The 23,609-nt window shown below is 44.0% G+C and overlaps 1 protein-coding gene across 5 annotated transcripts in view; it reads left to right on the plus strand.

Moving 5' to 3' along the window:
* The window catches only part of Zfat (zinc finger and AT-hook domain containing), a 178,537-nt gene that overhangs the window by 121,675 nt on the left and 33,253 nt on the right, over nt 1-23,609 (plus strand). For 4 of the 5 annotated variants that reach the window (XM_032884972.1, XM_032884973.1, XM_032884974.1 and 1 more), the window contains one exon: nt 22,646-22,784. In XM_032884972.1, coding sequence (XP_032740863.1) covers nt 22,646-22,784 — 139 coding nt within the window. Of the gene's footprint in view, nt 1-22,645; nt 22,785-23,609 lie in introns of those variants that run through there. The other variant, XM_032884977.1, reaches the window with a different exon arrangement.

A 23,609-nucleotide genomic window follows, 5' to 3' on the forward strand; every position in this document is an offset into this window, starting at 1 on the left:
AGACACATCATCTATTGAGGAGAGTAGGAATATGAACTGACTGTATGGGAGGACAGGGTTATAGTGATGTGTGGGGAGTGTACACACATGCATGTTTGTGTGTGGGGGGCACATGTGTAAAGGTTCACATTTGTATGTATGCTCACGTATACAGTGCACCTGTAGCGTGCCATTTTGGCATCCCGTCTTGCCCCAGGAATCCCTTGTCTCTGTCTCCTGTATACTTAGACTACAGGTCGACCATGCCCACTTAGCTTCTGCATGAGTCCTGAGGATATGTGCTCTGGGCCTCACACTTTCTTTGCCCACTGAGCCATTACCCCCAACCAATGCTTGATTTTTAAACTGTGTGAACTGAATGGGTCACCTCCTTGATATATAAATAAAAAACATACATTGTAAGAAAAAAAGGTATCTTAGAAACTAAAGTCGAAGCAGATTATTAGCAGAGTTTGAGCACGCTCGTAGTCTCTGGTGGCATCTTGTATGAGCAATGGCAATTGAAAACTCCAGAGCAGCGAGGTACCTTAGATACTGCAGGATTTAACGGTGTAGTTAGTTCCTCACTGTGCCACCTGTACATTGTGTCATTTCACTCCTTTGTGTAAATCTTACTACCTGTAAAATGTCGATGCGCTATCTGTCTCCTGGTGTGGAGATATTAAAAGCAATGTAACTTTATGAGCAGTGGGTCCGGTACATGGTACCTGGTGGGTGATCAAAGGATGCTGGCTCCATCTTTCTCTCCTGTATCTCTTGAAAATGGCTCCAAGTTCCCAAAAGTACCAAAGCAAGGGATGTAAGCCAGCTTGACTGTGTCCATATTCTTATTGTTTGGGTTGCACTGAGTCTGTAAAGCACCTGCTCTAATATTCTCATAGATGTTTTCCTCTATTCACTTCTAGGCAGTGATGCTCTCCTCACTGTGGTGTGTATTGTTCATCAGCAAGTAGATTAGGGCCATACCGCTGGGCCACTGCTTGCCCATGAGTAGACCTCTGTGGTGCTCCTTTGCTAATTTGAGCCACTGCTTGCCTCTTTGGAAACTTCCAACAATAATCTGATTATTTCAAAAGCTGCTTTTAGGAGGACTGCTGTGAAGAAACTGGACAATGACTCTGCATAGCTGTTGACCGGCCACATTCATGAGGATGGCTGGGAAGGGCATCAACTTTCACTCTCTTTCTCCAAGGCCTATTGCCATCTCCATACCTATTTGGCTTCTCTATAGTGAGCATTGTAATCATTATTGGATCTTGGAAATGTGTGGAGAGTGAATTTCTAGCCCTAGGGGGTGTTCTCAGTGAGCCAGAGCCAGTCATTCTCCTTGACTGAAACACGTTCCATGTGGTGGTGACGCCAAAGCTTTCAAGGCTCTGAAGCCACTGCAGTTTCCGTTGTTAACAGCCAACATGGGTATGGCCGTGTGTTCCTACTGACAGTTAACACTGACACATTATTAACTGAGTCTGCGTCTCACATCCTTTCATTTTTATCTGATGTCCCTTTCTTGCTTTAGGATCTGAGGAGGAAACAACATTTTACTAAATATCTTATATTTTACAGCACTGTTTTAATTTGACAGTTTCTTAGACATTTTGGTTTTGATGACCTTAGAAGAGAATATTGCTTTTACACCTTCTCTCTCTCTCTCTCTCTCTCTCTCTCTCTCTCTCTCTCTCTCTCTCTCTCTCTCTCTCTCATGTGTGTGTGTGAGTCTGTGTTTAAGTAGTTGCTGTAGATGTTATTTTTTAAAAACTCTACGGTTTCAAATAATATACTCTTTCATGAATATAAATACTAAAATCTACAAAACTCTATATTTCTACATTGACAAGCTTACACTTTATTATCATTTACATTATATTCAAGTTGTTAACTCTTCAACACAGTGCTGCCTTTGTTTTAAATAACCGGCAACATTTAATGAAATTTCAAATATGCCTTTGAAAATAAAATTCTTAAAGTGTTAAATTTAGAAAATTAACTTGAAATGTATTAAGAGTTGTAATGTAAATTTTACCTATATCTTTAACAGCTTTCTCTTGCAGGTCTGGGCTTTGGTCAGAGACTCTATTTTCTGGCCTGGAGAATGTCCTTGAGCATACTGATGATGCTCATGTTCCTGACTGAGTTGGGTTTTCTGTTTATCTTTGCTGATGCCTTCATTTGTACACAGTATTCTGAAGGCAGAGGCAGGAGGAGTAAGCTCCGTCAGGTGAAGGCTAGCCTGATTTATATACTGATCTACATGCTGATCTGTGTACAGGCTGAGCCACAGATTGAATCTCTGGGGGGACATCATGACAAGATACTTTTCCTTTGCTCTCTGTCACTGGTTTGAACCAGTCTGTAATGGGTCTCTTTCTTCAGGCTGACTCATGTTTTTTCTGCCCTATTTTGTTTCTGTCTTATGAACACCGGGAATCAGGGTACCCTTTGTGTGTACCAGACTTGCAGGTGGTGAATCCTTGGGTCTGTAGGTGGTGTCTTTCATCAGCTGGACCGTCCTCAGCCATCGTCTCCTGTACTATTCACTTCATTAATTTCTTGCATGTCCCTTTCTTAGGGCAGTAATGTGAGTGCCTTAGATCCCATTACTCGTCAGATCTCTCACCTCCTTTCTCTCTCTCTGTCTACTTCTATCTCTTTGTGTTTCAGTTATTTTTCTTGGCCTTTCTTCAAGCTCATTAGGTTGTACGTGCCATTCGGAAGATGATCAAATCAAGGGTTTTAATGGTTACAACTTCCTAGCATTTTCATTTGGTTCAACTGGCTTTATTTTTTGCCCAGTTTTTCCATCTGTCTCAGTAAGTTCTCTCTGTCTTCCCAGAGCCTTTCACACATACTTATTTTCACATTTCATTCTGGCAGCATCAACATATGGAATCTATATATCAATCTCACCCCCATTTTGAGGTTACATTGCCTTGCTTCTCTCTACATATATCAGAATATTTAATAGATCAAATATTATGTTTCAATAAATAATAAAGTCTGTGGTACATGTTGTTTGATATCAGAATCGTAAGTGATTTCGATGTGGAGTATTGGGCAGAAGAGACAATGAAGCAATCCCAGCTGCTCTCATGAGAGCTGGCTTAATGGTTGGTGTATGATAACTTGACTTCATGAGTTCCTGACAACCTGGCTGGTAAGAACTTGCTCTGACTTCCCTGTACAAGAGAGAGATGACTTATCTTGGAGAAGTGTCTTCCTTCCTGGAGCTTGGGTACATGTTAGGAAGAACATGCCCATGTCAGCAGTACCCATCCCAAAATGTGCGGGTGCTGAGTCTGAAAAATCTCTGATTGGCATCAGTATATTTGTTTCAAGGAGTATGACTATGTTCCCTGTGACCATATTGGAAGAAAATTCTTACATGTTTGCTCCTGGTTTCTCTTGACTTTGCTGCATGTGTATCTTATCTTGTCTGACATTGCTCTGTCCTCTTTTTCAATAATTGGTTTTATGATGAGTCTTCTGGGCCTCCCAGTGAGTCTGTAAACTTGCATTCATTTCTTAGGGCCCTCCAACTCAGAGAGCAGTGATTCTAGTATGTAGTCCAGCTGGGTCCAGAGCAGTTCCTCTGTCTGCAGATATTCTGGGAACACAGTCAGGACTTTGCTTCCTGTAAGGTTAAGCTTCTGAACCGCAACACTCCTGGGCATTACCATGGATCTCTAACCATGAAGCTGTCACCTTCACAGGTCTTCCCTGATGCCTTCCTAGAGTGACTACCCATTGCATGTTCATGTTGGCCCTGTCCTATCCATGCCAGACCCAGAGGAACTCTCACCTGATGTCAGGAGAGAGGAGAGTGATTGAGGAAATAGCCAGCTGCAGACAGATGTGACAGATTGAAGGTTACCCACTGAGTACTCAGGCAGCATTTTTGTTACAGTTTTATCTACAAAGAGTTACTCACACTAGGACAGGGAAGACCCTGATTCGTGTCCTTTCACAAGCACCTGAGGGAGATGCACCAGTGTGCAACTGGAAGAAAGCCCTGTGTCTTAGAGCAAGGCCTGTGCTCATGTGCTTCCATACTGCCTTGGAATCCAGCTCAGTCATGTACTGGGTGATCTTGGGCAAGTCCTGTTACCTGTTGCTTAGGAAGAGAACAGCTAATGTACAGACCAACATTAGCAAGAAACTAAGTGACAAGGACTTGCCACACAATTCTCAGATGTTTATATCTGTTCTTTCTCTGCCTTCTTCCTGGTTGCAGTAAACTTGCCTTGACTGTGCATACTCTGTCCATCATGGTCCCATTACTCAACATTCTTAGTATCTGAGACAGGCTCCAACTGTTCTTAGAGTCATAGTCACATGTCCTACTGGTTTGACAGTTTCCTCAATGGTGGCTCTAACACATATACATGCCCTGGGCAGAGAGAACCGTTCACCAGGTGCATGGTCCATTTACAATGCTTGTGAACATCTAGGCGTGTGCTCCTCATCAGCCCCACCCCTTCCCACTGCACCTATTGTCCGTGCTTTCCAGTTCTGCTTCCTGGCAAAGACCAGGCTCTGTACTTCCCCAGCATTCTCTCCCCGTCGACGCTGTCCACCAGTGCTTTTCATCACACTGAGACATGTCACGAGGGCTCAGTTTAGCTCTATCCTCCATAGAGTTTCAAGGTCACCAAGAATCTCCTGGCCTCTAGAGAATAAGTGTTTTTTTAAAAAATGGTCTGTGAGTTGTGCAAGTCTGCAAAGAAAAATTCATTCTAAAGTCAGCAGTTTTGAAATATGTACCTTTTGGAAACTGTTCAGGGTGGCTGAATGCTGACCCATCTTTATTTAGCTTCCTCTGTTTCTGACACTGTGTGACCTTCTTGGCCATTGGCCCTTCCGTTTTTTGTGGTCAGAAAGCCCTTAGATATAGCTGAGGTTAGGAATTGACCCTTCACCTTGACAACACACTGTCAAATTTATATTTGATGTGTTTGAATGCAGTTGAAAACTTGACAATCAATGCCACAAAGCCCAAGGAATTTATTGCTTTATTGCAGTTGAAAATTTGCATAGTCACAGCATTGTCACAAAACTGATAAGATGACAAGAAGACCTTAATCTCTAATCTCATTATCACTGATAAACTTCTAACTGTTCCCCTTGGAGTACCTCATACCACTGCTCAACAGTAAGAACTTTCAGGGGCAAAGTAAGGGCAACGAAGGAATTCAGTCTTTTCTGGGTCTTTTGATGCAATGTACGTGAGATGATCTGGGAACCAGACCCTTCTCTGTCAGGCAGTGTGCCAGGTACACAGGCTTCTGGGCTGAGCCCAGGCCCCTGTTTGCCAGGTTCATAGGCTTTTGCAGAGCCAAAAGTGCAAGAAAAATAATAGCTGTTGTATGGTGTATTAGGAGAAAGTTATGTCCTAGGTCTGTGGGAACTCAGAAGACCAGCACAACCATCATTCCAATTATAGTTTTTAATTCTTATTTCAGCCAAGTTAAGATTATAGTACCCTAATGCTTAAAACCCATATTTTTAGAAACCTGCAACAGAAAGATTCTCCACTGATTGATAACCACAAGTCAAAGGGAATTCAAGCAGCACTCAGAGAAGGAACAGATAAAAGGGTTCAGTGTCCACAAGTCCATCAGTGGTGTACTGAAGTGTGTTGTAGGTTTACATGTGGGGAAAATTGAGGTGTACGTGATTTGCATAGCTGAGCAATCCTGGTCGAGCTGTGGTATCTTGTGTCTGGATGTTCTGAATGTGCTATTCAATGTGCTCAGAGATTGCCTGAGAGACCAGAGTGCCTGTCCAGAGAGGGCTGCTCTGCTCCGTGGTGTGACTTCATCCTTATGGAGAGACCCTCTTATGTGGCAAAGTGTTGGCCCTAGAAAGGTTTTCTTGCCTAGGAATCTAAGGTTACTCAAGAAGATAATTTCATAATAGTGGCTTACCTGTCATCATCCAAACTGAAAGAGACAGACGGGAACAATGGCAGAAATGCTGGACTTTCATCCTGCATTTACAAACATTTACCTCGTAGGTCCAAGTTGTAGAGTTTTAACAAAAGCAGTTTTTAAGCGCCTGCATTTTCATAGTGAAATCAATTCTAAAGGCCTTTGCGATGTGAATACAGCAAGCTATAGTGAGCTATGTATGTAGAAGGGGCATCTGAACACATGAGAATACATATGCAACATTGGACAAAGATAGTGTGCAGGATGAAATCAGCCAAGGAGATTCCTGTTTAAATAATTTACTCCTGGTTTTCCTTCTAACCCTTGTAAGGAAGGGAGTAGAAGTGAAGAGATAATCTTGAGTAAATAGAATAGAAGACAAAAATTTGCAAGCAGTTCAAATTACTAGTACCCATGAGTGATCTCACTCAGTTGTCTGGTGTTGCTGTAGAAATTGTTTTATATGCACACTTTAATTTGCCCTGAAAACCCTTCAAGGCAAGTATTATATCTCCATTTTATGGATTGTAAGGCTCAGAATCCGATGAAGGGACATGAGTTAGGAGTATGCGGCACAGGATGCTGACTGAGTTAGTAGCTGGAACACTTAACACGTTCAGTGGAAACCACAGAATACAGGGGCAGCAGGTGAGGACTATATGTGGGGTTTCTGTGGCAGTATCTGAGCTTGAAGGGCAGTAAGGTCTCTGATACTGCACTCTTCTCTGTTTCCTATGAGTGTGGAGATGTGTGTGGGGGGAAGAAAGGACATGTGTACTGGGTGAAGCCTGTGCAAAAGCCCTTTCCTGTTCAGTTCTGTTGTACCTTAGAGTTTTAAACATCTCTGGAAAGTATGGAAACTGGGTAGGTTTAAATTAATGTCCTATCCATCTATGAGTATGCAGTGTATTTTCTGGAAATATTGCATTTTTGACATCACAAGTGATTACAATATTAATAATAATAACAACAAGAAAATAAAATCAATAACCAGCTAACACTAAAGAGTCTTCTAAGCTCTTGCACCAAAATGCAATTAGTGTTGATTGATTTACTGTTATTTATTGTGATGAGTTAATTGCCTCAAAGCAAGCTGGCTTTGAACTTGTGGTACCCCACATCTTTACAATATTTATTCTTTTAAATTGTTTAATTTCTCTCTGGCCTTATTTGAAAACTGAGCTAGCTTTGTGCTTATTATCTGGTATGAAGGTCTGACTCCTGCTCTTTGGATAGTGACCCTGGGAGTGGTTTTGTTCCTGCCACATTTGATCCACAGTAGAACTGAGCACCAGCTTTGGATGATGGGAATTCTTAAAAGAGACAAAAGCGTTAGCAAAACTTTTAACCCTTGACTTGGTAATCTTGTCTTCGAGACTCCCAGTACAACAAAGCTTCTCCCATGCAAAATCTGCCTGTGTTGCGGGGAGTGAATGGAATTTCACTGACACCCATATCCAGTAAGCCTCGAGCTACTTAGATGCCTTTGTATGTAGTTCTCTCATCTTTGGTACAGATATTTCTGCGAGCCGGGAACATGGGTCCAGGAAAGGTTCCACCCTTCCCTGTGCTTCTCTGTGAGTCACGTGGCTCTCATAGCCAGTGGCTTCTGTACTCCTGCTGCTCTTCTCTTGTTTGTCCCTCCAGAACTGCATACATATCAGTATGTGCGTGGCCGAGTCAACCCTGTCCTTTGGCAGCACTTACCAAGGAGGCATGGATTCCACCCGAGACTGAAAATGCTGCCAGCTACCGGCCCCTCCTCTCCACTCCTCTGGGTGACCCAGTACAGCCATGTCACCCTGTCTTTTGCCCCATGCTCAGCTTACACCTGCTCCTCACTTTTTCTCTGCTTTACTTCCAGGTGGCCACGGTGGTCTCATCTCTTCCAGGTTTCAAGCATCGTTCTTGGTTTTTCTAGGTTTATTTCTGGCAAATGCTATGTGTTTTGTTTTGATGCAGGAAGTAACTTCTGTGAGGCTTTGGTTTTACTTTTTGTTCTATTTCTGATGCTTGGGCAGCACTTTCTAAGTTGTGCACAAGCACACAGTCTGTAGATCTTTTATATTTTTTTACACAGGGACTCGCTTAGCCCTGGTTGGCCTCAAATTTGATATGTAGATGAGGGTGATCTTGAACTCCTACTCCTCCTGCTTCCATCATCCGAGTACTGGGATTATGGGTGCTGGGCACCATGTCTAGTTTATGTGGTGCTAGGAATGGAACCCAGGGTTCTTTGCATGATAAGCAAGCACTCTGCCAGATGAGCTACATTCCTGACTCTAGTCTGCCAGTCTGTATGGTGGTATGACTCCTAGGATGAGTGTTGCATTCTAAGCTGCCTCAAGAGCTCAGTACCACAAAGGTTCAGAATACCTCAGACCTTCTATTATGGTTCATTCTCATATGGAGCCTTGAGACCTAAGTCCATCCTTCTCGAAGTAGTGAGATCATTGATATTAAAATGGGATGAAGCAAATGGGAGTGCTTGGGAAGTGAGATGTCCTGTCATTGCCTTGCTCCTGGCTTCAGTGAGTCAGGCCCTGGTTAGTGCCAAGCCTCAGAGCAGTTGTGCAGCCAGTGGACAAGGGCTTGTCTTTCTTTCAGCAAAGGGGAAGGTAAATATCTGTTAGTGTATTGTTTTCTTTTGTTGGACCCTGTATACCTTGTTCTACCATTGTTAAGGAATATCAACCCGAAGATTCCTGTGGAAGGCACATGGTTGATCCATTCTGGTGTATCCTTAGGAAGTACAGGAAAACAGAGGTAATATGGGTCTTCATTTTGTGGCAGTGTTAATCCTGTGTGCTCTGCAGTTTCCAGTCAGCAGGAGCACACTGGTGGTTAACAGGCATTCCAGACAGGGTCTACACAAAGCCAGATCACCACAGTAGGGCTAGGGAGAAAAGGGAAAGAAATGGCTGATTGTGCCACCACCAGTTTTCTAGGTGTTAGACGTGCCATTGTCAAATGACAAGACCATGTTGATGCTGTAATTCGAAACCCAGAGTCATCTGAAAAATGAAAAGCTCAGTGTAGTGGGAAAGTTGCACATGTTGCCCAGCTGATGCAGCAGCAGGAGTGATTGTAGCTGAAGTCACACTTACTTGCAGTGGCCCTGACTGATCTGTGCACCAGCTCCCCAGGAGGATGGTACCTGACCTTTGGAGTCTGCCTGGTTTCATTTGGGAACCCTCTGCACCAGCCCCCATCCCCCACGTCTCATCTGCAAAATGTGCTTTATTTTTTCACCATAGATGGCAATCAGGCAGGACAGGTTTAGGGGCCACTCTACTACTCTCTCCTCCTCTCTTATCATCAGCAGATTGGAGTCCCCTTCATCTTCTCCTCTTCTGTCAGTGCAAACAGAAATAGTAAGGTACTCAAGCTTCAAGCGCAGATGTTCAGATGAAAGGAATGCGTGTGTTCTGTTGTTTTAGATGAGGCCTTTGCATCCAGGGTGCCTCTGAGCCACTGGTGAGAGTTAGCTGATAAAGTGTCTGTATAGCTTCTTTGTTTATATCACCACTAATCCAGCCAACAAAACGAGCAAACTTGCCTAAGGTTGCACAGCTGTTCAAAGGCAGAACCCAGATTGAGTCCAGGGATCTCTGACACCAGAAACTGCTGACAGACAGTCAAAGGTGGTGAGAAGTAGCCAAGGTTACAAACCTCTTCTGAACAAATTGTTGGGAACACATTCTAGCAGCATCAGCCCTGGACCATGTTCAAAAAATGCAATCCAGGGACACCTCAACCTGAAAGGGCTGTCAGCTTATGCCCTCTTTCCTAGGATCTGATTGGATGGAATTATCTCATATGCCTAAATAGTAACTGACTTAGGTCTGGGAGAGAGACGAACGCTGAGTTCAAAGTTCTCAGGCATGCGGGAGCTGCCTCTTCTAACCTAGCTGCATCTTTGCAGGCCACCTTAATGCAAGCTTGCATTTTAGGAGATTGATGGCTACTTCCGACATTAATGAAACAGACTACATTCTTCTCCAAGTGCTGGTGTAAATCTTTTGAGTGTCTCATTTGAATCCGAAGCCCTGGGGAGTGCTTGCATAATCCAAGGCTGCTGGAGCATGAGGGAGCTTGAGGGTGGTTGGGTCAGATCCATAGTTAGTGTCTGCTCCAGGCCTGTGCCCCTGCTGAAGGGCCCCCATTGTACCCCAGGGTCTGGTGCTGATGAAGCACATGTACAATAGCAAGGCAATTTTGTGGCACAAATTAAAGAAAAGACATTTAGAAGTTTCCTTTCATGGCCAAGTAGAGGCCTTGTTATTAGTAATAGAGGCGACCACTCATGCTCTCTGTATTCTGCGGGTTCTCCATCAAACCTTGCCCAGGGGGATCATGTCACTGAGTTCCCCATTAGTCATCCAGTTCTTTTCTCTATTCTTCCCTTCACTTACTGTGAAATTAAGTATATATACAGAATATCAACTATTATATGAACTATGTAATAAAGATTGTCAATTAACAGTCATGTTGTCACTGTCCAGAACCGGATCATTTCCTTATTAGATTAGATTACCTAAAGGAGGGGGGACACTTCCTAGGCTTTTGCTTCCTCTATTCCAAGATTACTGCCTGCTTTTTATTTTCACTCTGTGGTTTTACCATCTACACTTGTGTGTCCAGAGAAATTAACCTAGTATGTAACATCTTAATTATACATATAATGGCTATGCCTTATTTATTTTTTAAGATTTTCATACATTGTATACTGAGTCTGATTCCTCCCCACTCTCTCCCTCCAGTTATTTTTCTCCATTACCTTAGATGCTTTCAATTCAGGCCTCATGTTGCATGTATGTCCAGGACACTTGAAATGGTTGTGTTGAGCTCTGTTTCTGCAACATACAGATGAGACAGAAAAGGGGTCTTTCTTGCCCCTGTTCTAATCCACTCATTCTTTGCAGTAGCCAAGTCTACTGGCTGCTGAGTCCAGCCTGACCACTAGGGAAGCATAGATGATTATGCCCTGATGTGGACTCCAGAGAGGAGCTGCAGGCCATGGGGGCGGATGGACATGCTGGTCAGTTTTCCAGTGAGAAGGAACTGCTTCTTCTGAGAGAAGTTGGGGAGTCCTTGCCATGCACGTGGGTGTATGTCATATGGGTAGACCATGAGCACGTGTGTTGCATGTGTCTACTATCAAGCACAAGGCAGCACATGTACTGTAAGTAACATGGATGAAGAGATGTTGTTAGAATCATCAGTTTTGGTTCAAATCTGTGATGTGTGACTCACGGCATAATTGAAGGCCTTCACACCAGCAGGAATTGTCTTCAGTAGGGATGGGAAATGTTTTCAGAGGATGTGGTTCTGTGAATCATGCTTTGTGGATATGATGTGATGCTTTGGCAGGAATCAGTGGGTCAGCACTGAACTCATTTTGAACTTCTTTATTCACGTGGCTTTAGCTGACTGTCACTAAGGCATGGCATATATCACTAAGATATCACATCCTTTTTTTCCTTGTCATATGGTGTTAGGATTGATTGATTGGTTGGTTGATTAACGAAACTATGGAGGAAAAAGGCACAGTGTGGCCTTAGGAACTCCAGCAGAAAGAAGTGAGGTCAGAAGGGCAGAGATTCCTACAAAGAGGAGCATGAGGTACCCTCAAAGGGACAGTTATATCTGCCCATCTCCTTGAAGTTGCCCTAAAGTTTTAGAGAGTAAAGCAGGATGAGATGGGCTTTCTTTAGAGAAAAAGGAACAGCCAGAGGATGTGAGTAGAGCTGTAGGGTGATACAGTGTGGAGTGAGCTATTAAGCATTGTCTCATATCTCATATACACCTGACAGTCACAGAAGATATCTTAAGCTCATGTGGGGCTTTGTACATGCCTTTCCCACCAAGTGCAGTAACTGCCTTATCACAGAGACTCTGAGAAGATCATCTGGACTATGCCTGTCTTATTCTCTGCAAACTTCAGCCGTCAGGAGGAAGTGGGGGAATTGTAAAGTGAATGGTGGTAAGAAACAGTCATGAGTGTGGTCCAGGACATGGTACATGAAGATTAGGGCAGAGTGACAATAAGAAAGGATGTGCTATGACTGCATCTGGCCATTGTGGATGACTATGGAGAGCAGTGAGGCCTGAGCCATGGACAGACATGGAGCAGACAAGCCTAAGGGGAAGGTGCTGTTCCTTGCACTGTGCAGTGGGGAACAAGACCAAGGCATACATGGTCTACTTTCATGTATGAAAAGATTGCTCACAGAAGTTCAGTGCAGAAGAAGGACTCTGGACAATAGGGTAGGCTGGGCTATCTGTCCAGGTGAGGGTGGGACTCAGTCAGGCTCTCTCTCACCTGGTCCTCACTGCCTGCCTAAACTCTCCTTCCCCTCTGAATGCTCTGAAGCAGAAGTTCAGCTCTTGGGGAGCAGGGAGCATAGGTGGAGGCTGTTTCTCTTTTGATTTGTTAATTTACTTAACATAATGTTTACATATTTCTGATTATTTAAAAATGCATAAGCCATGGAAACATGGCTTATGAAGAAAAGACTTGAAGTGACAATAACCCCAGTTGTGCTTGCTTATTAACCTTTGGGTATACTGTCTCCCTTTTTGCTCCTGTAGCTACAAAAACCCTGGGGGACTGACTTATCACCAGAGTGCAGATGTAGCCGGGAGGGAATGCTCCTGTGTCACTGGTACAGCCACATTGTCTCTGCTTTCCTTGGGTGCTGTCCTAGGTGCTGTCAAGTCAGTACACTCTAGCCAAAGGGGACTCTGCTCTTTAGAGTACATGTTCTCAAGGGAGAGTTAGACATAAGCAGAATGAATACAAGGCTAATTGTGTGTCATAGTACAAGACAGTGAAAGCCACAAAATAGAGTCATTGCAGTAAACCAGTTGCAAAATATAAGAGGATGATCTCTGAGCTCATGATGCAAGACTCCAAAGAAGAAGTGTGTGTAGAGACCCTCCAAGGGTCCAAGGAGGACATCTGAGTTGCTGTGATATTTACTTGCTATCACACAGGATGGAAGTCTTGTGGTAGTGGTGCATACCTTTAATGCCAGCACTTGGAAAGCTGAGGCAAGTGGATCTCTGAGTTTGAGGCCAGCCTAGTCTACAAATAGAGATCCAGGACAGTCAGAGAAATACAGTTTCAACAAACAAACAAACAATAAACAAAACAAAACAAAAACCAGAAAAACCCCAACAACAACAGAACAAGACAGAGGAAGAGCATAGAGCCATGGATTCTGGCAGTGGTGATGTAACGGGATACTTGAGCATTTAGCATTACTGTCAGAGAAATGGTCTCCCTGACCCCTTATAATAACTGTTCTGATAGTACTTTCTAACTTTCATATTTCAGAGGAGGGAACTAACACATCAGGGGGTGGGGGAAAATGTTTAATGGCTCATAGGTGACGATGGCAACCTTTTACCTGACCCATTGCACTAAGAAGGCCTAGGAACACAGAAGGTCAGGTATGCCCCAGTCCTGTCATCAGATCTTGTGTGCCATTAGTGCTCACTTAGTGCTGGGCAGGGTCCTGCTGAATGTTTAGCAAAGAGTTTAGGATTCTTGATCAGGATGTACCATCCCCATTCTAGTTTCCTCCCTATTGAGAAATCGTCTGTGGCCAATTTGTTTCCTCTTCTGTGCCTACTGCTGCCTTCTCTGCTCCCATCACCGTCTCTGCAGCGCTTCTGTCTTGACAGTTTTGGGCTTGACACTTCTGATTGGATACAGGGAGCTGAAGAAACCAGTAGGACTTTATGAATTGTTCTGTTCCAAATCTTGCTAGGACAGGTAAAAATGTTGTTATCTTCTTGACATTTCAGGTTTTTCTGATGCAGCAAAGATGTGGTTCTGTTCTATTTGTGCAAAAGCTGTGAAAACCGTTTTCCTGTTGCTGCTGTTAATTTTCCATTCATTTTCTGACATTTTCTTCTATAGCTTGTTGACATTGAAAATAACAATGGTGGTGACAGCTAACATATGAACTAACACTTATCATGTGTCATGTGCTGTATTTATAGCATCTTACTCCATCCTTACAGGATCTGATCTTATGTACATTTGACAGATGAGAAAAGTGAGGCACAAAAAAGGTCAAGAGGCTTTCCCAGGCACTTGTGATTAGATGGTACTTGTGTTTTCATTAGCTTAAGAGGTTTTCATAGGCATCACACAATGTGTGTGTGTGTGTGTGTGTGTGTGTGTTGTGTGTGTGTGCGCGCGCGTGTGTGTTATTATGTATTGTGTTGTTTTAGAGATATTCTTGCTATGTAGCCTAGGTTTGCCTCAAGTTCTTGATCTTCCTGCCTCAGCTTCTTGTTTGCTGCTATTGAAACTATGTACCATCATGCCTGGCTTCAGATGTCTTTCATTCTTAGTATCTTTTAAACTGCTGTATTAATCTAACCCAATTCTTTTTTCTTGCCCATGGGTAGTTTTGGTTGTGTAGGGCAATATCCACTCTTAATTCCTTTAGTTGAATTCATTGCTGGACTTGAACTTGGTCAAAGGCTTTGGAGTCAGCTCATTGTGTATCTATATTGGCACTTGCTCTTCCAGATGTTTCCCCTTGTGGGACTTTGGGCAGATCATATAACTATCTTTAAATTCAACTAGCTGTCTGAATGAGAAAGAAAGAGGGGAAAGAAGGAAGGAACAAAGAGGAGGGAGGGAGAGAGGAAGGAAGGAAACAGGGACCCAGGGAGGGAGGGAGGAGGGAGGAGGAAGGGAGGGAGGGGAGGAGGGAGGGAGGGAGGAGGGAGGGAAAACATTTTAGCCTTGCAATTGTTGTGAGGCTGAGCAAAGATGTGCAAAGTGTCCCCTTCCATGTCTTATGCACATATGTTTGTGCATGCGTAGTGCTGATGATAGTCATGCTCTGCAAGTGCAGATCTGTAAGTGTGTGCAAGGGTCATGCTGCTGCAGTAGTAGGGAACGCATCCTGAGGTCACCAGAGTGCCACTGCATTGATGTATCTTAGTCTGGAATCTGTGGGACAGGGTAGCTCAGACACTGAGAAGAGAACCAGATATGGGAGAAAGAGCTATTGATCTGTGGACTTGGTGATGACCTAATGAATGTAGCCCTGCTGTAATCTCACCTCTAGTTCCCAACGCACTAATAAGCAAGTAATAACTTATGTATGAACATTTATAAGAGTTTATTAGAAAGGTTATATATCTTACAGTGGTTCATGGTCTTGGGACTGATATATTACTATTCTTTCACCTCAAACTCTGGACTCATTTCTTTGTTCTTTTCTCATCTCCTTGTCTCCTTTGTTCTTTATAACTGTTCTCCTGCCTTTGCCGTCTGTGTGGTTAGTAGAGACTATGTAGAGACTGGCTGTAGATAAATCTAAGCTCTGAGGCTCCCTTCTGGGCCCTGTGGAGAGGTCCTGCAGTTCATGTTCTCTTGGTCAGTACACAGTGTTTGTATATACCTGAAGCCTGTAAGAACTGGGCCCTCATCTCTGGCACCAGTACTAAGTGTATTTTCATTAACCTAAAGAATATGATTCTAGACCAAAGATGAATGAATGCTTACCCAAGGTCCTATGTGACAAGGTTGAACTTAGTTGATGGTTAAATATACTGACAATAATGGGACATTTGAAAACAGCATCTTCTGTCAGATCATCCACAGTCAGAAGTCTGCCAAGTGTTCTCTGGCTGCTGGTCCCCTTGCTAACTCACTTAAAATGCAGCGCTATGAAAGTATTTAGAATGGCTTACGGTGTACCTCTTCAGTTCCACCCCCAGCACCATGAAAAGCAACAAACCTCAAACTCTTTTTCTACTGTTTACAGGAGCATGTCATAGGCAAGAGTCACAGTCAGTGTGTACACAGATGTTGTGATATGGTTGCGGCGATGTGGGGGAAATATTTTGGAGACTTTGTTGATGGTGCAAGGACCATGGTGCATGATGAGGGGCAAACCTCACTCAGTGTGCCTCAGGCTGCAGGCAGGCGTCTCTCAGAATGGACAGCTATAGGAAGAGGAGGCCTTCTCTGGGGTGAAAAGGAAAGGAATGTTCTCTTCGTGGAGAGTTAAAGTTAGCAAATGTAGGCAAAGTTCACCGTCTGCCTCTGAGGAGCTTGCCTTCACAATCCTCACAGACACCAGCATCTGCTGTGCTCAAGTCCTTTTCATAAGATGCTCAGGATACGCATGTGACCTAGGTACATCACAAATACTTGGTCTCCAGAGTAAATTGCCATACGTAAAGCAATATGTTACAGTTTAAACAGTTGTTATAGAGACCTGCCCATAATAGAAGATTTTAAAACAAACTTTGGTTCCTTGGTTGAATCCCTAGAAATGGAATTTATAGATATAAAGGACTGACAGTATTACACAGCTGATTAATGACAAATGTCACAAGGCCTGTTGCATTTTGTACTTCTGAAATTATAATCCCATTTTGTTTTTGTGATCTCTTTAGAGCCTTGGTAGGTGAGCAGGGCTTACTCTTGCATTTAATAGGGGAGCAGAAGTGATTGGGAGGAGGGAAAAGCCAGACAGGATGTGGAAGTGTATTGAGGAGGTGGAGATGTGTGTATCCTTCCTCTCCAGCCAGCAAACTCGGCGACATCCTAGGTAGTAAGAGCCAAAACAAGATGGTTGCCCCTGACGACAACACCTGAAGTTGGCTTCTGACCTCCACCCGTATACCAAATAAACCCACATCAAATTAATATGCACACAACCGAGAAAGAGCACTCACTCCATCTCCCAAAGCAACTGGACTTTTTATGGCTAACTAGTGATGGATCTGATATCTGAGCTCATCTCTCGTCTCTAGTTCACTTATGGCTTTACTCCATCTATCTGTCCACCCTTTTTTGCTTGATGTAACAATAATAATGTCACTATTCAGGGCCTACTATAGTGTGGAGGTGTTTGTGGTCTAATAATGCTGCTTCTAATAACATATCTTGCACCAACTAGTCTGCTTGGTACAGGCTAGTATTACCTTGTCTTTTCCCACATTTACTAGGATGCAAATCCAAGGAGTGCTTAATTTTCTGTGTTAATTTTTTAGGCCTGTCTCTTTCAAGGTGTCAGACTTAGGCCATAGGTTTCAGGCACTAGAGTCATCTGCTACTGTCACCCTCTGCATAGGGAGGTCCTTCTCAAAGGTGCAGGTTCAGCTCTTGGTCTCTGAGCCTTTGGAACACACCCACAAAAGGAAGGCAGCACTTTTTTGCTTGGATTAAGCTCTTCCTGATATGAATCCGTGAACTTAGAGAATCATGCCTTCCAAATTTTACATTTTTGCAATTTCACTATGGATCATGAATAGATGACATCTTCTGAGCATCAGCCCATGACCCAGAACTCATTCCTGACCCCTGTCCCCTTAGCAACTTGCTGAATTCCATCTTTGTTTTTACCTTAGTGAATTTCCTCAGTGAGCTCACCAGAGGTGAACTTTCCTTGTCAGGACTGTGAACACTGCTAAGGCCTTTTCTGATTGGGCTTCTCAATCTACTTGACTCTACTATCTCTCCCACCCTAAGGACAACAGCCTTGGACTCCACAACTCCAGAAGCTTCTAATTCTGCTGACTGAGCTCCCTTTCTGCTGCCCCTTTTCCTGTTCATTATTCTGGGCCACCTCTGTAATGCATAGCTGCCAGTTCTCTTGCCACAGGCACATTTAATCATAGAGCATCTGTGGGGCTCTATGTCCAGATATGTGTCTATACCACAGTTTTTGGCATGTTTTATATTTATGGCTCTGCCTCTTCTCTGGACCAGGGATCTAGACTTCTTGGTTTTACTCCTGTAAGACTACTATCATCTTTTCTGTTATCTGAACTAGATACACTGAATACCCCTTTACTCAAGCCTCTAATCTCTGTCTTCCTGCACATCATCTCAGCCATTGGGTTGTCTGAATTCCTGTCTCCTTCTCTCTGACCAGTGGCTTCTGTGCAGGGTATTTGTTCCCCACTCTAGGCTGGCCCTCAGTGCCTCTGTCCTATAGCACTGCAGCAAAGGAAGATTGGTTCCTGCTTCACTCTAGTTCCCCCCTCCCCCCTCTCTCTTCCCCCTCTCTCTAAAGATTTATTTGTTTATTTTATGTGAGTACACCATCGCTCTCTTCAGACACACCAGAAGAGGCATTGAATCCCATTACAGATGGTTGTGAGCCATCATGTGGTTGCTGGGAATTGAACTCAGGACCCCTGGAAGAGCAGTCAGGGCTCTTAACCACTGAGCCATCTCTCCAGCCCCTTCACTCTAGTTTCTTTTAGTCCATCCTTTATTTAGTCTCTGGAGCAATAATTTGAAATTTGAGCAAAAACTCTAACAATTCCAATACTTCAAAAATTGCAAAGTTAAAAGCCACATCATGTACTAGTACTTTCTTCTCTAAATAAGCAAATTTTCTGAAGTTATTATGTTTGGCATGCTAGTATTTACACAGACATAAAGAAAAGACACTGAGCTTGTTTACTGTTTACATGGGCTCATTCTCCTGCCTGATACCTAGAGCCTAATGTTATTATTCCCAGAGATCACTCATTAATAGTTGGTGTGGTGTGTGTGTGTGTGTGTGTGTGTGTGTGTGTGTGTGTGTGTGCACGCATATATGCATGTACCATAGTAGACCAGCAGTATCCTTAGTCTTTCCCAGTCCACCATGGCTATTAGTTGATGCTTAACTCTGGCTCTGGGCTGACTCATATCTGGTTTATATAAGAATACCAGCCTGAATCCCTCCCAGAAGAGCTGTGAGGAAGACCAATGCTCTCAAAATTGTGACTACTGAAAAACAAAATCATTTCTGAGTGATGAACTCTTCCTGGGTCTGAAGCAGTGAAGACTAAGAGACCATGAGGCTTTGTGCAACTCCTTTCATTACTTTGTGCCCCAGTTGCCTTATTAGTAATATGGGACCACTAATTGCATCCATATCAAAATCGTGAGACATAGAGAAATGAATCCATGAAAAGCACAGCTACCTGGCTGGCATATGGTAGCTCAAACTGTTGGGTGAAACAGCTTAATTGTGATGGTAGATCTCAGAAAGCTGATTAAACAACTCCAGTGTGCTGAACAGAAGCTATGACTGGTGGGTTCCTGTCTTTTGTGGGATTTCTTTTCTTTTGAACCACAGTGAGAACTTTAGACCTTGTTCCAAGTGAACTATGTTGATGCCTCAAGTTTATGTGTCTCCCTAACTCTTGGCTAGATTCTGCTCTGAAGCTCAGAATAAATAACGTCTCTTTGGCGGTCCAGTGTCATTTGCTATTTGCGAGTATCTGGCTTAGGAACCAAGTTTTATGATTTAGTTTGCCTATGTAGCATTTAATCTTCGGAAGCTCATATGCATTCAGAGAATCACAAGCCTGCCTCATTTATCATGGACTCCCCAGGTCAGGGAAGAGTGTCTAACTCACAGTAGGAAGTCAATAAATAGATGCTTCAGATATGAAATCTTAAGCCGTGAGCATTGGGGATACAGCCAGACCTCATGCAACGCAGGGCCTTAGCAGTGGTTTGTGTCCCTTCTTGGTACCACAACCCCTGGAGAGTTGCCAGATTGGCACTACCATGCCTTCTCAACCTAGATTTGGATTTGTAGAAAGGTCCAAATGTAGTTCAGTGAATGTAGTTTAGAACAGAATACCCTAGCAAGGGATTTCATTAAGTGATAGAAAGGGTTGAGGAGCAGAATCAAGCCCAGGGAAGGCAATTGTTATCTTTCTAGCCCCAGAACTGCTCACCTGGGAGCCCTCTGCTCAGCTTAGTGCTGAGCTCACTGTATCACAGCAACCTGATGCCCTAGTCTGTCTGTGATGGTGTGGCAGAGCCCTCCCACAAGCCTTCCAATGTCAATAATTGGCATTTTGATAAAACTCTGTAGCTTCGGAATTGCTCTCTCATTTGGCCTTCCATGTGCAGATACCCCTCCACCCCCCAGCCCCCACCAATACCTGCTTGCAATTTTTTCTTATTAGAAATTCTTCCAAGGACTCTGCATGGAAACTAAAAGGCATTGAAGTTCTACTGTGGCAATTTATCTGCTTTGCCACATGAAGGATAGACTTGGCTCCACGATCTGGATTTGGCTTGTAGGACCATTTCTTACTTTGATTGGCCTCTCTCTTTTGCACCTGTTGCCCACTTACTGCCCCCCCCAATGTAGGCAGGATAGCATTCTCAGTTTCTTTTCTTGATGTCTGTGTAAGTGTTAGCATTCCAAAAATAATAAACTCATATGCTTGTTTATTTAGAAAGGAAAGCACTAGAACATGGGGTGGCTTTTTTTTTTTTTTAACTTGTAATAGTCTGTTATTGAACCATTTGCTCCCTATGCAGTTGATAGATGAGAAGCCCCTACAAGTGTTGCCTTTGTTTCGGGTCCTTGTGGTCCTGATGTAGGGAATTCTCTGGGAAGCTTTGAAGCTCCTGTTTGTCTCTCATTTGAGAATGGCCTTCCTGGGGTATGACAGCTTTCTTGTAGGAGGATTTGGGCTTCAGACGTTTGTTCAGTAGCAGGATGCTCGCCTCACAGTGAGAGGCTCTAGCTTGCAGGCTCTGGTACCCAAACCAATACAGTTGGAATAGCCTCTGTCTCTGGACTGCAGTGGCAGGCAGAGAGGGGCAGGGACAGATTCTAGGGGCCAGGTAACAGAAGTGGTTAAGCTGTAAAAGTGGTGGCTGTGGTGAGTGTCAGCTTTTTGTGTCTGAATGGTCAGCAGATTATGTAGGAAGATATGAATGTGAAATTGCTTTGAGTTATGCCTGTAGCATGTCCCTGTGGTGAAAACTTGAAGGAAGTTAGATATTCCTACCTGGGGAAAGAGAGAGGAAGGATCACACTGAACATTTACAGCCAGCCATCAACAGTGTAAAAATGATCATGGAAACCAGAGCAGAAAGACAGAACAGGCCCCAAGGCAGTGCCTTAGAGAGAGTCAGCCCTAAATATCAGGACTGAAATGCTGATCCTGTCAGGTAATTCAGAGGCCATCAGCAGAAGCTGGCAATAGCAGTGCTGCTGTGTGCTCTTGTCCTGGGAGGTGACACTAACTGACGGCTGTGGGACATAGGATCTGACAAGGCAGTGCTGGCCAAACCACTTGGAACTCTTCTCCCAGGGGACTGTAGAGCCCTAAGTAGGAAGGAGAGGAGTAGAAAGCATGGACAGGAACGGTTTTGAAGGAATGGTCAGGTATGCAGTATGGAGAAAGAAGACTTAGGCAAAGGGCCTCCTTTTTGTTTACCCATCCATCCTTCCTCTCTGCCTTCGTATGCCTGAGAGGAAGAGCCATTGTTAGAGGCTGTGGAAGCTTCAGGTCAGCCCAAGCCCCTGGTTGGTGCTCCCCACATTCAGTTAGTGTGCCTCTGCATAATAATGGTGAAAGGATGAGTTTGTCAGTCACAGAGTCAAGCTTGTCTTACTAGACACAGTGATTTGTCGGCTTCTGTGTGTGAAAGAGAGTTGGAAACTTGCTAACGGAAACCATAAGGAGCATCTTAGCTGCTGGTGTGCCTTCTACCCTTTCATCCAGAGCATAAACCAAGAAAGTAGTTATTATCCTCAGGTTTCCTGATGAGGAAATGGCTCCAAGATGTTTTGTTCCTTGTCTGAGGTTCCACTGAAGATGAGTTCCAGCTGTGAGGTTAAGCATGCTTCCTCTGAGCACCACCCTGCACCATTCAGAGTACCACTGAGGCCATCTTACTGACCCATGTGCTGCTTCTGTTACTGCTGCACCAGAAATCTGGTGCTGCTAGATGGGCCCAAATACCAAACAGGGATTCCTGTCACTGTCTGAGCTACATAGCACCATGACACAGAAGGGCACTTTGGTATGAGAAAGAGCCTGGCATGTGGCTAGGTACATAGATCCAGATACATAGCTATTCCAAGGCTGCTGCTGGTGTTTTTCTAAGGGACCTGTGGGCACCCCTTCCTTACTTCTCATTGAGTCCTCAGATGTGATGTGCAGGAGGCCAGACAAGGCTGTGGACCCATTTGTAACCCATTCTGTCAGTGCCTCCTCCAGCCCAGGTCAGGCTACAAGTGGCTTTTGCCAAATATAGGTCCCCACATCCTAGTACTGCATGTGGATGATGATAGGGAAATGTCACCAAGGAAGTTGTTTAGATGAAGAAACAAAGAGTACAAAGGACTCGGCTGTAACAGGAACCGCTTTTAATGACATCTTCAGTGACAGTGGAGGAGAGAAAGAGGAATCATGAAGTAAGGACAACAAACTTGTTTAGCTGACACCCTGAGTCCTTGCCCTGGCCACTTGGTGTAGCACAGAGGCAGGATATGTTGGTTAGTTTTTATGTCAACTTGACACAAACTACAGTCATTTGGGAAGAGGGAACCTCAACTGAGAAAATGTCCCCACCAGATCTGGCCTATGGACAAGCCTGTTGAGCATGTTATTGACTCATAACCAATATGGGTGAACTCATCTCACAGAGGGCAGTGTCACCCCTGAGTAGGTGATCCTGAATTGTTTTTAAAAAGCAGGCTGAGCAAGCCATAAGTTCTTTTCTTCTTGAGTTGCTTTTGGTCAAGGTGTTTTATCACAATAGGAACTTTAACTAGGACGAGCAATTCCTCAGTGGCAGGGTCTACTGGGCCTGCTCATGAAAGCATTCTGGTGGCAGATGTTCACTAGGAGGCACACTGGGGAGTGACATGCTTGTTTGCAGAGGTTCACCTTTGCTGTTCCTTGTCCTCCTCCAGCCTTTCCGCTGCGCTCACTGTCATTATTCATGTAACATCTCTGGATCTCTGAAACGGCACTACAACAGGAAGCACCCCAACGAGGAGTATGCCAATGTGGGCAGCGGGGAGCTTGCAGCTGAAGCCCTCATCCAGCAAGGTGAGTGAGGAGCCCGGGCCTTCTGAGAAGCACCAATGTCTGCTAGCCTCTAAAAGCTCAGTTCTAACCTGTGGACTTGGCATGGCATTAGTCCATCCTCTTTGTTGGCCATGCCATCCCCATCCCATCAGTCACCAGAAAGCACGAGGCGATATTGCAGCTGTCGTATGGTGAGCTAAAAGGATGGTGGTTACCTACAGTCTCTGATACAATTGTCAACACTCTCATCTACTCTTTATCTGCTCATGTTTGCAGACTTTAGAAATTTTAGGCTTTTTTCTTCACTCAGTGTCATTAACAGGAACATTTTGTTGTCCTTTGGTGCAGTCTTTAAAAGTTCTGTTGTTGAAAAGTATGGAGTTTCTGAGTATTTTTTCTGTTTTTAACTCTTATTATTACAAACACATATAAAAGAATAAGCATAAGTACAACCTGCAGAGTCATTCTGTGTCGTGCAAGCATGTGTATTTATACATTTCTAGGGCTGACCACATGGTATTAGATAACTAATCGGGGGTCTCATTGTCACGGAGGACTAATTCTCCCTCTCTCAGTGCTGCTTGTTTTTAGCTCCTCACACTTGGGTGGGGCCCTGTAAAATTTCTTCCCTCTCTCTTGGGCTGTCAGCTGGTGTTGGACTTCTTCAGGTCTTGTGTAGGCAGCCGCGTTGTTGAGTATTCATGAGTGTAGCGTCTCTGTCATAGCTAGAGCTGTGATCTTACAAAACATGTCATGGTCCTTTGGCTCTTGCAGTTTTTCTGCCTCCTCTTCCTTGATATTAAAAAAGAGCACCCCCATGAACTCCAGATGGGAGTCTAGATATGG

Source organism: Rattus rattus, chromosome 14 (genome assembly GCF_011064425.1).
Source record: "Rattus rattus isolate New Zealand chromosome 14, Rrattus_CSIRO_v1, whole genome shotgun sequence".
Lineage (NCBI taxonomy): Eukaryota > Metazoa > Chordata > Mammalia > Rodentia > Muridae > Rattus > Rattus rattus.